Source organism: Nicotiana tomentosiformis, chromosome 9 (assembly GCF_000390325.3).
Source record: "Nicotiana tomentosiformis chromosome 9, ASM39032v3, whole genome shotgun sequence".
Lineage (NCBI taxonomy): Eukaryota > Viridiplantae > Streptophyta > Magnoliopsida > Solanales > Solanaceae > Nicotiana > Nicotiana tomentosiformis.
This window is the reverse complement of record NC_090820.1, coordinates 21207053-21224513: the sequence shown is the minus strand read 5'-3', so window position 1 is coordinate 21224513 and position 17461 is coordinate 21207053. Positions and strand designations below refer to the sequence as shown.

The following is a 17461-nucleotide window of genomic DNA, read 5'->3' as shown; positions in this document are numbered from 1 at the left end:
TGTGAATGCTAAAGTTACTAGACTATACAAATTATTTATATTTTTTTTAAATTACCAATGCACCCATTTCTCTTTTTGTAATAAATAAAATTGGTTTAAAATTTTATTTATTTTCAATCATATACACACCGTAGAATTTAGTGGGTCTATTTATTGTGTATTATATGCAGCTAATCATCATGTATGTACAATATATTCAAATATATTTTGTCATTGCTTGGTTAGTATAGAGTTCGATCGACTAATTTAAGAGTGCACAATGTGTATGCATTTAATTAAAGCAAAGTTGAATTAGATAATGTAATGTAAAGTCTTTGGAACTTCAACTTCAATCACTAATACTTGCAAAGTCTCCATATATCTGGTGCAACAAATTTATTAAAATTGAGATGTTGTAAATACTTTTAGAATTTAGAAAAGCTACCTAATTTAGATTTTTCACTTTACTATACTTTGTTTATTCGGTTGTATTATTTAATATTTTTTCTCTTATTTTTTTTCTAATTCAGAAAGCGGGTAAATGCTAATTATTTTAAAAATAGTGGACCAAGAAGAACAATAAGTGATTTAAATAAAAAGAATTTGGAAGATTTTGGATTATTTAACAGATCAAGGGGTATTTTTAAAAGTTTGCTGATTGTAGGGGTAAATTTGGCCCGATAGTATAACGGTAGGGGTAAATTTGGCCTGATAGTATAACGGAGGTTAAGTGTAGACAATATATGAAAGTAGAATGGTATATTTGGCCCTTTTCCCTAATAGCTTGTTTGGATGGTTGTTACTCATTGTTTTATAATATATTGTATTGTGTTGTATTGTATTGTATCGTTTTATAAATACAATGTTTGGATAGATTGTATTATTTGTTGTTGTTAAATAACATTTTGCTGTTTGGTTTGACTGTATCGTACGGTACTGTAATTGATAAGTTTACTAAAATGGCCTCAATTATTTAAATATTAAATTAAACAAGAATTACACATAAAAATAATTTAAGAAAACCCATTTCTACTAATTTATAACCAAATATGTCTTATAAACAGATTAAACAATTAAATTCATATAAATTCTAACAAAATTAGTAATTTTACATTGGAGTTGGAAGCGACAGAAGTTACGGAAAAAAAAAGGGACGAAGACAAAGTAGATTATAGGTGTGAGATTTGGAGTTAAAATAAAAAAAAAGTAAAGGATAAAATAGAATTATAAAGTAATAAGTTAAGGCATAATTGGAAAGAAAAATAAAAAATAATCTCGCCACACCAAATCCATTGTTTCAAAAAATGAAACTTTTTATTGTTTCGTAACAATGAACTTAACAATAGATACAACCAATTTTAACGAAACAATCAAAAACACTTATTTTTTTGGAATACCAATACATACGGTACAAATAGTAACAACCATCCAAACAAGCTAAAGTAATTTCCAATTTATATCCCTTTCAGCTGATTGTTGAATCAAGAACCTTCCTTTTTCAGTTGAGGTTTAAGATCCCAAATTAGTAATTCCCAATATTTAGAAACTTTCATCAGAAAAACACGATTGTTGAATCAAGAACCAACCTTTTGCGGCTGGGGTGTTGAAATGGAGGTGGTACAACATAGGTGGAGGTTAAGGTGGTCATTCAAGAATGCTACAATAGTTGTCACTTTGTTCAATTTGATTGCTTCCCTTTTTCTACTTTACAGCTTTTTCTCTTCTTCATCTTCCAGCAAACCATCTTCAGGTTCCCTTCTCTTCTTGCCTTTTTCCTTTTAAATTTACTTCATTTTCAGTTCAAACAATTCTTGGAGTTTTTTTTTATTTTTTATTTTTTATATCTATAAATTTTGTTTTTTCTATTTTATTTTTGATGGGTTTGTGTTGAAATGAAGCAACATATGACAGATAATTGAAAAAGTTCCTAACTTTTATAAGACAGAGGTTTTGTTGTTTGATCAAGAACTGTAAATATGGTTGCTTTTCCTTTAAATTTGCTTCATTTTCAGTTCAATCAATTCTTCGATTTTTTTTAAAATCTAAAAATTGTGTTTTTTCTGGGTGTGTTGAAAGAAGCAACAAAACACAGAAAATTGAAAGTGCTTAATTTATTTAGGGTAGAGGTTTTGCTATTTGATCAAGAACTGGAAAAATGGTTACTTTGATTGGGAGTTGTTGCATTTGGTGTTCCAAATTTTCACTTTGGAACCATTTTCTGTGTAACTGAGAGCAAATGAGGCTAAAAAGTTACTGCCTTTCTCTTGTATTCCCTCTAATGTAAACTATTTAGTGGAATTTCTTGCTTAAATAGCACAAATAAGGAAATAGTGTCACATAAAAATGAAAAAGAGGGAGTAGTAGTAATTGCTGGCATGTAGCGAAATAAAAGGCGGAGGTGTAGATAGCCAGTTTTGCTCTTAAAAAGTTGTTTTAGGATATTTCATTTTCCTGTCAAATAACTATCACTAGATCTCCTAATCTTGGTGGCTAATATGGCATCTTGATGTTTGAACTGCAGTTGAAATGTATATAAAGGAAGCAGAAGAGATTCGCCGTGCTATGCTGCCTGTGGAGCTAATTAAAAGAGTGAGTACCGTCCTTTTTCTATGTTCTGCTGTAGCTGAATAGTTAGGACGTGTGCATCAATCGTACTAGAAATATCTAGTTTTCTATTTTGTGAGACTTCTGGAGAATACAAAATCTTCTGTCTTGATAGGTGAAGGAAATACGGAAAGAAGCATATGGCGAACCAGATCCTGTCCAACAGAAGGATGCAAAACAGACTGCTGCAGTAGACCTCATATCTAGACTGAACAATTATCGGTCATATTCTGATTCAGGCAGCGTGAAAGGTAAATATTCAACAACCCTCTGGACACTCTTCTTTCCTTCAGACACAAAAAGACCTCTATAACACTTAGCCATAAGTTGAGTCCATCAACTATGTCTTCTGCCATTACAGTCAGTCGTCAACTATGTCTTCTGCAGCTCTTGGTATCAGTAAAAGAGAAATTTTGGTGCTGATTGAAATGGCATAGCATGATTCAGTCAGTCGTATATCTTCTATGACTCACACTTATTGTTATATATTATATCAGTCATCTGATTTGGTTATGAATTGAGGCCATACAAAGGACAACTTAACATCAACTTTATCTGTTCTATTTCAATGCATGTTAGTCCTTGGAGAAGTAGTTTTAATCAGATGAGCTCACATATGTGTAGGACCCTAGCTTGATACTCTACTTCTACACTAGGTCTAACACAATATGATGAAATTGGTCGTGCCCAGAGAATATCCAACAATCTGAGTGACCTTCGTCTTTTTATATTGGAGCTCTTTTGATAACTGTGAATGTGGATTACTGAGTCTCAGTAACCTTTATATGGAGTTTGAAGAAACTGACCCTCTACACTTACTATAAATATTATCTGGTCATGTGATTGTGAAATAATTCAGTTTATCAATCAGTTTTCAAAATCTTCAGTCTTCCTGTGACTTCCCCTGGATTTGTTTCCTCTAGTGTGTCCGAAATAGACTTCCCTTGTAAGATGAGAATGTTTATCTTGGACTATGCTACCTCAATTCCCAAAAGGTACTTAATTTATTTTTTATTTTCCCATTCTTTGGCCTAAAGGTGGTTAAACAAATTCTGCTTGAGTTGAGATAAATACATTTATCATGACAATCACGAAGCAAGAAACTGAACGATCGGCTTCACTTCAAGCAGTGTTGTGAAGAGCGTGAAGCGAGGAAAAGCGACAACCCCCATTTCGCTTAAAGCGAGAAGCGAAGCACTCGCTTTTTTGAAGTGAAGCGGAATTTTAAAAAAAAAATTAAAATAAGGGGAAGGGCAGTATACCATTCTGTTAAAAACTAGGCAGCATAAAAACAATGATAGAAGAACTGGGCAACATTTCAACGGAGAGGAGAAGACTTAGAAAGAAGAACCGAAGGTAAAAAAAAAATATTCGCCAGCATTTCGTTGCTATTTGGATGCTTAAACAGTGAAAGGAGGAGGAGGAGGAGGATGAACACCCTTCTTTTTTAATTAAATAGGCCGGTAGCTCTTTAAAACAAAGAAGCACACGCTTCGCTCAATTCGCTTCGCTTCGTCGCTTCTCGCTTTTTAGTGGAAATCGCACGCTTTTGTCTACCTGAGTCGCTTCATATAGCAGAAGCAGGTAAGGGGTCGCTTCTCGCTTTAAGCGAGGAAGCGAGCGCTTTTCACAACCCTGATGTCAAGTCATCCCAAATTGTTGGACTGAACGACACAACTAGTCTTCGAGACCCCATAATATAAGAAAGTCGTGGAATGCATAAGCCTCTTTGGAGATAGGGGCGACTTTCTTTTATCCCATATAATGACCAAGCTCGCTTGCGCTCTCTCGTGCGTTATCCTATTCCGGTTCGATCAATGCCATTCTTCGTTGTATACCTGACAAATTTGGAGGTGTAGCCGCAATAGCATCAGTTTTTATGTCCGTTGGTCCACCAAAAAGCTGTGCGCCCCCTTCTGGATAATGAGCCAGAGTGAGAGCCCACAATAAGCTAATGGATGCTATCTCTGCGGGATAATTAATTCCCCCATTTTAATTCACGGATAGCACAGTTGAAAAGACGTAAAGGAATCTGCGAGCCTGCTTCAGTCCTTGCTACATTTCCCATCTCCTCTCTAGCCATCTCTACATCTGCCAGAATCAGAACATCGACCCAATTCTGGCATTTATGGTGGTGGACATACTCGATTGGAATGGGAAGAACTACTCATCCAACGAGTTGGCATACCTCTTAGCAATCCCTTAAAACCGAGCTTGCCAAGCGCAATGTTTAAAAAAGCGATCGCTTCGTCGCTTTAAGCGAGAAGCGAAGCGAAGCGACAACTCGTCGCTTTTATGAAGCTGAGGCGACTCGACCATCAAAAGCGATCGCTTCAACACCTGAAGCGAGAAGCGACGCAGAAGCGAGAAGCGAAAAAGCGACCGCTTCAGTCAAAAGGGGTCAATTTTTTTTTTAAAATAAAAGATTGGGTCTTTTCTATATTATACAAAACATAGACCCCAAAGTGAAGACATTTCTTCTCTTCTTCTATTCCATCGAGCATCGTTTCTGCTGCTAGGGTTCTAGAAGTCCGTCCAGCCTCCAGGTAATTTCTTCTTCTTTTTTTCTTCTTTCTTCTTCTCCTTTTTTCTTCTCCTTTTTTTCTCTCTTCTTTCTTACTCTTCCCGTCGACTGCTGCTAAGTGCTAGGGCAGGCAGCGATCCTTTTTTTTCCCTTTTATTCTTCTTATTTAGCCTTTATTTATTAATTTTTGTGTGTATTTCAGTTTATAAACTTAATTATTATATTTTGAAATGTTGCTGCTTTGCTGATTTTAGTATTTTAAACATAATTATAAAAAAAATCCAATTTTTTTCCTTTTTATTTGAAATGTTACTGATTTCAGTTGTTAAATTTAATTTAATTAAGGTGTTGCTGATTTCAGTTATATATATATGTTATATTTTCAGTTTATTTCATTATGTTTGTCTCTTTGCAAGGTTTACTTTATGTTCTTTAAGAATTGCGCTTCAATTCAATGAAGCGTGCGCTTCGTTTCGCGCTTCGCTTTTGAAGCGAGGCGAGCCCCTGTCGCTTTTTTGCGTTTCTCGCTCTCAAAAACACTGGCCAAGCGGTCAGTGATGCAGGTTGTTAATTGTTAGCTACCAAAGAGAATGTGTCACCCTAATCAAGGTCATAAATTTGAGTGTACCCTTTAACAATAGGCAAGCCTTCAGCCAATCAGTTTTGCATCTGGATCCACTTTCACAGAATAAATATAGTGGCACCTAGCAGCAAATTTGACCTACCGTCAATGGAATCAATTTCTAAGTGATATTGGCAAGGAAAGCAGTTATCTTCTCTGTGATGACATCTCGTTATCTTAGATATTCCAATGTCTCACTAATAGTCTTTTCTATAATAGCATTAGTCAAAGCTGATACAAATCAAAACATGAGGACATACAATGATAGTTCAGAAAGTTATAAATGTGATGTAAATAATGAGAAGAACAAAGACATTTGCGTATCACAATGGACAGAGTGGGGGTATCTGCTAATGTCGAGCGGGTGAGGGTTAAAGTACGAGTAATCAGGAGTTGCCAGCATACATGTTTCATGTGAAGAATTATCATGGGTGTTAGTAGGAGTACGAGAATGACATGAGTAGACTTGGAGAGGAGGAGGACTGACTTGTCATATAGGAAATATATGACTTAGTAGTTTGTCTTATCCAGTATTCTAAAAAGACACCAGCTTTTTAGTTTGTGATATATAAAATTCTGCATCTCTACTGTGAGCTTTTCGGTCCTCGTAAATGGAGCACCAACTGGTTTTTTCTTTCTCAGAGGGGTCTGAGACAGGGAGATCCCTTTTCTCCTTTCCTATTCATTATTGCTATGGAGGGATTGAATGATATGTTGAAAATATCTCAGACAAACAATTGGATAAGGGGCTTCAAGGTGAATTGCAGGGCTGATAGCAACATGATGATTTCCCACCTGCAGTATGCTGACGACACTCTGGTGTTTTGTGAAGCTGATAGAGAACAACTGAAAGTATTAAGGGTGATCTTCATTCTTTTTGAAGCCACATCTGGACTACACATAAACTGGCACAAAAGCTTCATTTATCCAGCCAATGAGGTAATGGAGTTACAAAGTCTTGCTGATATTCTTGGTGGGAATGTAGGTGAACTGCCTACTGTATATTTGGGGATGCCATTGGGAGCCAAGAGCAAGTCAAAAGGAATTTGGAATGGTGTGCTAGAGAAATGTGAAAAGAAGCTAGCAAATTGGAACAATCAATATCTATCTATGGGAGGTAGATTAATCTTGATCAACTCTGTACTTGATGCCATGCCTACTTATATGATGTCCCTATTCCCAATTCCTGCCGATGTAGTGAAGAGAATTGATGCGTTAAGAAGGAATTTTTTATGGGAAGGCAATAGTGAGAAGAAGTTCCATTTGGTTAAATGGAGTTCTCTTACTACTAGCAAGAAGACAGGGGGACTGGGAATTAAAAACCTGAGAGTTCAGAATCATAGTCTGATGATGAAGTGGCTATGAAAATTTGCAGCAGATGAACAATCACTGTGGAGAAAGGTCGTGAGGGAGAAGTATGGTGTGGAAGGAAGATGGACAACCAAACTTGTGAGAAGTCCATATAGTGTTAGTTTGTGGAAGTCAATTAGGAATTTGTGGCCAAAAGTTATTAACAAGTCCAAATTCAAAGTAGGAAATGGTATGAAGATTTCTTTGTGGGATGACAATTGGCTAGGCCAAGGACCCCTGAAGCTACTTTTTCCTGGCATATATATTTTGAATCAACAACAACAAGCATCATTAGATGAGGCATGGACTAATCAAGGTTGGAATCTTACATTCAGAAGACTACTAAATGACTGGGAGATTGACAGAGTAATAGAGTTTTACAATACTTTGGAGCTATTCAGTGGAATCAACTCTACTCAAGATCACATGATATGGCAAGGGAATAGGCATGAGAAGTTCTCTGTTAAGTCTACTTATAAGGAATTCAACCTTTCTAATTATCAGGTTGGATGTTGGCCATGGAAGATGATATGGAAAGTAAAAATCCCCTACAAAGTTGCTTGCTTCACACGGTTACTAGCAAAAGAAGCGGTTCTAACACAAGATAATTTAATCAAGAGAGGTTACCACTTGTGCTCTAGATGTTACTTATGTGGAGAGGAGGCAGAGACAATTAGTCATCTCTTTTTGCATTGCAAGTTCACTGTAGAAATATGGAGAATCCTCATCAGCTTAAGGGGAATTTTATGGGCAATGACGAGAAGATTACTTGATGTTCTAGCTTGCTGGAATAAAGAGGGCAATCTTTCTAATCATAAAGAGAGATGGAGAATTGTCCCAACCTGCATATGGTGGACAGTTTGGGAAGAGAAAAATCAGAGATGTTGACAAGTCCAGTAACATCCAGAAGATGAAGATGAAATGTCTAGCTCTTTTCTATTTTTGGTGTAAAGGAAAGTTTTTGCAGGATCATGAATCCATTTTTGATGTGCTAGATTCCTTGTGAGAAGACCAAGGATTATAAATGTTTTCTTTTTTTTTGGGCACTCCCTTTGTCATTATGGGTGATTTCACAATTTTAGTGAAGTCTATATTCTGATATACAAATATGTTACCTTGTCAAAAAAAAAAGTATTCTAAAAAGACACACTAGGAAGAATAAGGAAAGGATGATTGAGAGAATTGTTTAAGTTTGATTACTCCCTCAAGTTTGAATGGGCATTTATACTAAGTACTTAGATTATTGTGTCGGTAATTTACATATTTTTGGCAAAATTACATCTCCTAACCTAGGTAAAATTGCGTTGGTAATTTACAAGTTAGTTCTCATAAAAACTCAGGACTAATAGGAATGTATCAACTGGTCGCCATAAGCATCTTAGACCAGGGAAATCCATGAAGACATTGTTGTTTGTTTCTCACACGTGCTTGGAGCATGCAATAGAGTGACAGACGGTTTTCCAGGGGCTTCTCCAGTCCTGTATATTCTCCTTCATGAGTTATCCATCGTGCGGACGAGAACCAATAGTTATGAGAAATAAGCATGGCCAAGAAAATGGGTATGAGCTGACAATGTATCTATAACATAGATAATTTATTCATCTACTTCTTGCCAATGTTTCTGGCCCACAAACCCTCAGATCCCTCAAAACCTACTTTTCAGAAGAGGACTCTGGGCTCTTTTTTAAATGAGGAGGCCCAATTTCTTTTTTCGGCCCAGATTACTACACCTCACTAGAAAATAGCAGACCCATTAGTCGATGAAATAGAGGCAATCTCTCTCTCCCCTCTTAACAGTGCTCTATCTTCTGAAGTAAAAAAGAACGAAGAAAGAGAAATCCCTCTCTCACTCACACAGAAGGCTGAGCAGCATGCACATCACGAAGATGGTGATAATTATGTGGATGCCATGACTAATATTGACGGCGAGGGTATTCTAATTGATGGGGTGGGAGGCAGAAACGACATGCAAGTGACAGTGCAAATTGAACCTTAAAACTGGGCAATCGAGGAAGCTGAACCTCTGAAGATGCAATTGCAAAGTGACGATTTAGAGGGGGAGATGGACGCAACCTTATGGGTTCATCAGAATGTAATTAAGCTCAGCAAACAATTTGGGGTTGATTTCCAGGGATGCGAAGAGGATGCCTTGGCTTTATTCAAGAAGATTGACAGATGGAGGCAAGCGAAGAGGCAAGAACCAGAACCAGTAAATACGGTGACTCCTAAAAAGAAAGGCAACCGTGAGTTAAAGGGCCTGGTATTTGACATGAAGTTCAAAAGTTCTGGGACAAGGAATATGGGGAAAGAAATCTCAATCATTGATCAATGAATGTGAAAATCATTTCATGGAACGTGAGGGGACTGAATCGCAGGAATAAGAGAAGGGTGATCAGAAGCTTGATCCTTAACTGGAAAGCTGATGTATTCTGTTTTCAAGAATCGAAAATAGAAGGGGATATAGAAGGGATTATCAAAGAAATTTGGGGGGTCAGGGGTATTAAATACGGGCAATTGGAGGCTAGTGGTACTAAAGGTGGTATTCTAATGTTATGGGATAGTAAAGTTTGGAAAGGGGAGGTAGTAACCACGGGTGCTCATTCATTGACTTGCAAATTTGAGTCACATTCTCAAGACTTTAATTGGCACATGACAAGAGTTTATGCTCCTAATTGCATCAGAGAAAGAAGGGAAGTGTGGTGGGAAATAGGGGGTACTAGAAGTCTGTTCACAGGGCCTTGGGTAGTTGCCGGTGATTTTAACACAGTCAGATTTCCCTCTGAAAAGAGGAATTGCAGCAGAATAACCAAAACTATGACTGAGTTTTCTAATTTCATTGAAGACATGGACTTGGTTGATCTTCCATTAGAAGGGGGCATCTATACATGGGCTAGAGGGAACAGTCAGGAGACCATCTAAAAAATTGATAGGATCCTGGTATCGATGGAGTGAAATGAGTATTTTAAAAACATCAAACAAGAAACTCTTCCTAGAGTTTGTTCTGATCACACACCCTTAATGTTACAGTGTGGCAGCTGGGATCACAGTAAATCCTACTTCAAGTTCGAAAACTGGTGGTTGGAGACTGAAGGTTTTTCTGACAGAGTCCAGAACTGGTGGACATCCTTCATCTTTGAAGGAAGACCGGATTATATCCTTGCTTGCAAACTAAAAGCCTTAAAAGGTAAATTGAGAGAATGGAGCCTGAATAGCTATGGCAACCTGGAGAGGGGGAAAAATCTCATACTGACCCAAATAGTTGAGTTGGATGCTATCCAACAACAGAGGAACCTTAATGAGGAGGAGATGGCCAGGAGAACAAAACTCTCCATCGAATTTGAAGAATTTGCTACAAAGGAGGAAATTGCTTGGAGGCAAAGATCAAGGGCTTTATGGCTCAAACAAGGAGACAGGAACACCAAGTTCTTCCAAAGAACTGCTAATGCACATAAAAGATTCAACAACATCAACAAATTAGAGGTAAATGGGAAGAGTATTGAAGAACGAGCTGAGATCAAAAGGGAGATTATCGACTTTTATCAGAAACTGTACTCTGAAACAGAAGTATGGAGACCTACCTGTAATATGAACAATTGGCTGAAGTACAGACATTGCAAAATGTTTTCGAGGAGAATGAAGTTTTAGAATGCTTAAAGACTTGTGCAATAGACAAAGCTCCGGGACTGGATGAGTACACTATGGGCTTTTTCATCAAATGCTGGGACGTGGTGAAATCAGACATAATGGCTACTATTCAAAACTTTCATTCCCAGGAATTCTTTGAAAAGAGCTTCAATGCCACTTATGTGGCATTGATACCTAAGAAGTGTGGTGCCAAGGAGCTAAGGGACTTTAGGCCTATCAGCCTCATAGGCAACATCTATAAACTGATCTCCAAGTTACTCACTGAAAGATTGAAAAGGGTGATGCACAAGTTGGTAGACTCACAACAAATGGCATTTATAAAAGGGAGACAAATCACATATGCAGTTTTGATCGCAAATGAATGTGTAGATTCCAGACTCAAGGAGAAGAGGCCAGGAATTATGTGCAAGTTAGATATTGAAAAGGCATTTGACTATGTCAACTGGGAATTTTTGCTAGGAACTCTCCAGAAGATGGGTTTTGGTAGGAAATGGGTCAACTGGATCAGATTCTGTGTAAGCACTGTCAAGTTCTCCATCCTGATCAATGGAGCCCTTGAAGGCTTTTTTCCTTTGGGAAGGGGATTGAGACAGGGAGATGCCTTATCCCCTTTCTTGTTCATTCTTGCTATGGAAGGGCTAAACAATATGTTAAGAATATCACATGGCAATGGATGGATTAAGGGCTTCAATGTGGCAAGAAACCAAATTGACAGACTGGAGGTTACTCACCTTCAATATGCAGACGATACCCTCATTTTTTGTGATGCTGATGTGACCCAAGTAAAGTATCTAAGAGTGATCCTCATAATTTTCGAAGCCATCTCTGGGCTCCATATCAACTGGAGGAAAAGTTAGATTTTTCCGGTCAATGAGGTATCTAATATTCAGCTGCTGGCAGGAATTCTGGGAGGTGAAATTGGTTTTATCCCAACCATTTATTTGGGGATGCCTTTGGGTGATAAAATCAAATCCAAGGATATGTGGAATGGAGTCCTGAAAAAATGTGAGAAAAAGCTAGCAAGATGGAAATCTAACTACATTTCTTTGGGTGGTAGATTGGTCCTCATTAACTCTGTGCTAGATGCCCTTCCCACATATATGCTGTCCCTATTTCCTATACCTGCCAATGTAGAGAAAAGACTGGACACCTTGAGAAGAAACTTCCTCTGGCATGGAAACAAAGAGAAGAAGGGCTTTCACCTAGTCAAATGGAAAACATTGACCCTCAACAAAAAAAGAGGTCTGGGGGTCAGGAACTTGAAAATGCAGAATAAAAGTCTTTTGATGAAGTGGCTTTGGAAGTTTACCAGGGAGGATCAAGCTTTGTGGAGCAAGGTAGTAAAGGCCAAATATGGAAAGGAAGGATTCTGGATGACTAAGGAGGTAAACAATGCTTATGGTACTAGCTTGTGGAGAACTATAAGGAACCTGTGGACAAATTTTGCTGATAAACTTCAATTCAAAGTAAGAGATGGAAGGAAAACTCTTTTTTGGGAAGATAACTGGTTAGGAATTGGTTGTCTTATGAATCTTTTTCCAGACATTTATGCCCTGAATCAACAACATAGAGCTACAATACATGAACTTCGGGGTACACAAGCATGAAATATCATCTTCAGAAGACCTTTACATGATTGGGAGTTACCCAGAATTACAGATTTCTTTAACACTCTGGAGCTATATAATGGACTGCAGGAGGGAGATGATACACTTAGTTGGAGCCAAAACAACAGTGGGGTGTACACAGTCAGTTCAGCCTACAAGTACCTAAACCAAGATGGTGGACAAGTCAATCTATAGTCTTGGAAACACATATGGAGGGTCAAGATACCATACAAAGTGGCATGTTTTTCTTGGCTGGTAGTTAGAGAAGCAGTTTTAACACATGATAACCTGAGGAGAAGGGGAGTGTCAATCTGCTCGAGGTGTTACTTATGTGGCCAAGAGGTAGAGACAATCAACCATCTGTTTCTACATTGTAGAGTGACTAGTCAGTTATGGGACTTATTCATCAACCTCAGAGGCATTAGATGGTCAATGCCAGGAAGAATATCCGAACTATTGTCAAGCTGGAATGAAGGGGGAAGTGCACTGCTTCCAACAAAGACAGATGGAAAATTGTCCCTGCAACTATTTGGTAGACAATATGGAAGAAGAGGAACGCAGGATGTTTTGAGGATTCAACTAGTTCTATTCAGAAAATTAAGATGAATTGTATTCTTCTTTTTCGTTTTTGGTGTAAAGCAGAATATAGTGACGACTTAGAGTCGATTCTACATGTCCTGGATTCCTTGTAAGAAGAGCAAGGATTGTAATAGGGAGCTTTGTAGGCTTTTGTAAACTCTTTCTTTGTGCTGGTACCATAAGCATTGTTTACCTGCTTAGTCATCCAGAATCCTTCCTTTCCAAGACCATAGATTCCTTTGTGCTGAAGATTGATTAATACAAATTTACATGTTACATTGTCAAAAAAAAAATGTTTCTGCTGTCGTAGTAAACTTTGCCTGTGAAATACTGCTGCTTTAATTTCATGCATCAAACTCCATGACTGAAAAGTAGCATGCCTCTATTCTGGTAATAATTTCTAATACTCTCTTCTTGCTCTCAATATTTCATGTGCTCGATTAAGCTTTTCAACTCAATCGACAGTGCACTCCAGCTGGATGAGTGTTGCTTCTACCCTTGGCTTGGCGTTTATTTAAAAATGGTCTTGATTGCATTTCAGAACCATTAGATGTTAAGAATGCTAAATCTACTGTTAGGAGCTTTAAAAAACCACATGGGTGTCAATACCAATTTTCAGATAGAATTTGCTTCGAAGAGTGATTTTTCCCTCTCTAACGCACAAATCTTTATCCCTCGAAGATGGTACACAGTTAAAATCATGATTTTGTATGATCGTTTGTTAAGCACGTTCGTACAACAATTAAACTATTCTTTATTTACTGCAACTGTACAGTTCTGGAAGAATGGCGTAAGCGAAAGATGGAAAGAGCCAGACAACGTGAACTTGGAAAGAATGGAACCACCATCTGACAGTCATAAATCTTTGACGGGGTTAAAAACATGGGATCATTTGATCGTTAGAGCTCGTATTATGAGGTCTATCAACTGTATGTATGCTATCATTGATTTGTATATTATCCTGTATCCAGATCTGCAGCACTCAACAATTTTATGCAACATGTAAAGTTTTTCCCTTTATTATGATCTCCTAGACTTTGAATTTGGATTGTGTGAATGTTTCTCTTTTGCTAAATTATGTCAGCGCAACGCAATTTCTCGAGGGGAAATGCTCTCAGCTCTTGCTTTAGCTTAGACTTCACCAACACAAAGTAAGTTAATCTTATAGTTGTCCTAACGTTAAATAAAGCTGTATTATCCGTTCTCTAATGCTATAGTTATTTGTTTGTAGGGCTGGTGGGCATATATCGGGTAAAATCGATAGTCCGATCCGGAAAAAATTTATTGGGTTATTGGTATTGGGTTATTGGGTTATTGGTATTGGGTTATTGGGTTAACGATTCGGTAATGGTTTAGTGTTATTTTACTATTGAGTTATCAGTTCGGGTTACGGTTTGCCCAATTTATTAGGAAAAATGACACTAAAAATAATAATCGAAAAAATGTATAAAATTTATATATATTTTATATATATATATATACAGTCTGTATGTTATATATAAAAATTATACAAATATTATACACTTTTTCGGCTACCAGATGTAAATAGTTTTTTATGCGGGCTAAAAGTGATAATACCCCAATTTATTAACGGTTTAACCGATAACCCAACTTTATAAAAATATGGTTATACCTTTAAGCATATAAATACATGTAAGGTTTCATTTTTCCAGTTCTCTCTTCTCCCAATTTCTCTTAGGTCTCAGCTGCATTCTTCAAGACTCAAGTTCAAGTCTTCATCTTCAGAGACCGATAAACCAATTCTCCTAGCATCCCGTATTCACGCTGGATCTGGGAAGGGTCGCATCCCAAGGAATGTGATGTAGACAGTCAACCCAAATGCAATCATTAATTACTGCTTTTATATCTCATTGTGCAACTAATTTATCAAGTCTTTTAAATCAAGTCTATAATTATCCATTAAATTGACACATCACCGTCCATGTAAGCATTATGTAACTGTCAACTCAGCACCATGTCGAAGTTACGTTGTGCTAAGGGTGGTCGATTGATCATCATTTGTCTAAAAATTATATTGTGTATATACGTAAAATATAAGGATTTAGAGGTATATAACATATATTGAACGTCCTTTGTCGGTTTATTCCACTTCTTTCAAGTTTGAACACATTTGAAGAAATTCTTGGCTTCATGTTATTGTCCAGTTGGCTTCCTCGTCATTATCCAGTCAGTAATGATGCGTCATAAAATAGCTTCTTTCGATATACTTGACTTGATTTTCCAGATTTCTTTTACAAACTCAAGTTGATTCATTGCTTTAAATTCGAAAGGTTGTGTTGAAAGTCAAGGGAATTGATACAATTGTGTTTTAGAATATTCCATAAAATATAGGTAGTACTTATTTTATAATATTAAAAAATTAATTCTCCGGACAATAAATTAAAAGCTTTTGGCATTTTTTTCCCCGTAGTTTTATAAGAAAACCAAAAGGAAATAAATGTTTTAGAAGGAAAAGAAGAGGTGAAAACTTTGCCGCACGCCAAGGCGTCCAATGAAGAAGAAGATGATTTCTACAGGAAGAAATCCGTCAATTCCTCAAGAAATCATCTATGAAATATTCTCATGGCTTCCTGTTAAATCTTGAATGCGTTTCAAGTGCGTTACCAAATTTTGTAATTCCCTTGCATCAGAATCTGATTTTTTGAATATCCATGTACGTCGCTCTATGACTCGTCCTGGTGGAACAGAGTTCTTTTCGCAGGAAACGAGACCAGTTTTTTACACTACTGAACAAATAGAAGATGGAAGACCCTCTGCGTCCCTTCCTCAAATTAATGGACTCTATTACCACGCCCCTGCATATTCTGGTTTAGATTGCGTTAATGGTTTATTTTGCTTTTGGGGACCAACATTTGCTGGACCTGCAGCGATTTTCAATCCCAGTACAGGAGAAGTAAGATTTCTTCCCAACTTGAAGAATGATTTTGTTCAGTGTAACTATGCATTAGGTTTTGAATCAGAAGAAAAGAAGTACAAAGTTCTTTTGACAACTAAGCATGTTCAAGAAGGGTACAATAAATATTGGATTTTAACTTTAGGCATAGACAAATTATGGAGAGAGATTAAAAGTATTTCTCCTCGTGTTCTATGCATGCCTGGGGTTTGTATTAGTGGAGTTATTTATCGATTTGTTTACCATAAGAGTCAACTTGCTATAGATGCATTTGATGTTAAATCTGAAAAATTTAAAATTATTGGATCGTGGAAAAACTCGCATGATTACAAGTTGATGGAGATGAAGGGTAAACTAGCAGTCATGGATTATGAAAACACACATGTGGACACATCTTCTTGTGGATTTTAGAACATAATCCAACAAAACAATGGAAGAATCATATCATTCAATTTTCATGTTACGACATACAGTTTAGTACTATATCATCTTGCACGTCCCGTGATGGGAAGATTGTATTCATTATTAACTCAAGGCTGGAAAATTCTTATATGTGTTATGATGTCATGGAAAAGAGATGGAGAGCCTTAAGTATCAAGGAACTTCCCAAGGAGAGCTACATCAAACGCTTTTTAAATTACATAGAAAGTCTCTTCCCCTTAAGAAAATTTGAAATACCTGTTATTTTAAACTGGAAATCATTTTAACTTGTGTATTCGATTTGGATTATACGCCTATGAGATCCTAGCATTTAGTGTTAAATTAGTCTCCCCATTGCTTTTGAGTTCTTGTTTTTATGGAATATTTTTTTACTACCTAAGCAGTTCATTTTTTTTTATTCCTCTCCCTTGTAATTCCCTTTTGATCCCCTTAGTTGGAGCTATATTGCTTTGACTCGAACTCATGACCCTGGATTGTAGGTGGGGGGTGCTGACCATTTTGAGCAACCCCTCTTGTCGTTCTAGTTTTTATGGGATTCTTAATTTTCTAAAGAATCTGCAGCAGGCAATCAATCTCACAAGCTAAGCAAGCTAAGAAATTCGTTTCTTATGCTATAGTTATCGGTTAGTCCTTTTATAGCTTATCCTATTAAGTTGAAAGCATCAATCAAGCTGCTAATTAAATGCCTTTTGAAATTTCTATCCATTTAATTTGTTTATCAGGAGAAGTAAGAAAAAGATGAGTCAGAAACATGTCAATCATACTTGTGTTTAGGAATGCAAAATTTACAAAATATGTGAAGTATCTTTCTGACAGAGGCGGATGCATCCTTATAACATCGGGGTCATTTGAATCTGTACTTTCGATGCAGCGTATAAATTTGTGTGTAAAAATTCACTACGATTGTAGTAAATAATAGTTCTGAAGTCTGAACCCATATTTTTAAAAATATATTAGGTTCAATACTAAGCACTTATTTTTAGATGCTCGAGTGGGCTTTCGTATTGATCAGCTAAAGTTTGCATAAATGTTGTCCAATGTGATCCACTTTTTATACAGAGATCAATCAAATGAACCCTTTCTGCAGTCTTTTAGCAAATACAGCAGGTTCTAAATTCATGACAAGCTCTTCTTCGTCATTAGAATTCTTTTCAATATCTTCTTCTCTAGTAGTTGGAATTTTTCCCATCTCCCTA

The 17461-nt window shown here is 36.9% G+C and overlaps 1 protein-coding gene and 1 pseudogene across 2 annotated transcripts; both read left to right on the top strand.

Moving 5' to 3' along the window:
* The first annotated feature begins 1424 nt into the window (after window positions 1–1424).
* On the top strand, window positions 1425–15014 carry LOC104107487 (uncharacterized). Of its 2 annotated transcripts, XR_011411054.1 has the most exons (6): window positions 1425–1729; window positions 2501–2568; window positions 2699–2834; window positions 13686–13839; window positions 13995–14061; window positions 14142–15014. XR_011411054.1 is itself a non-coding variant. In XM_070185816.1 (4 exons), exons 1-4 carry the CDS (start codon window positions 1588–1590, stop codon window positions 13760–13762), a joined length of 423 nt encoding a protein of 140 aa, XP_070041917.1. In that variant the 5' UTR covers window positions 1425–1587; the 3' UTR covers window positions 13763–13954. The 2 variants fall into 2 exon arrangements, 1 of the variants encoding a protein (XP_070041917.1); XM_070185816.1 differs by lacking the exons at window positions 13995–14061; window positions 14142–15014 and having other exon boundaries at window positions 13686–13954.
* A 320-nt stretch (window positions 15015–15334) lies between these two features.
* On the top strand, window positions 15335–16662 carry LOC104092568 (putative F-box protein At4g38870; annotated as a pseudogene).
* The last annotated feature ends 799 nt before the right edge of the window (window positions 16663–17461 follow it).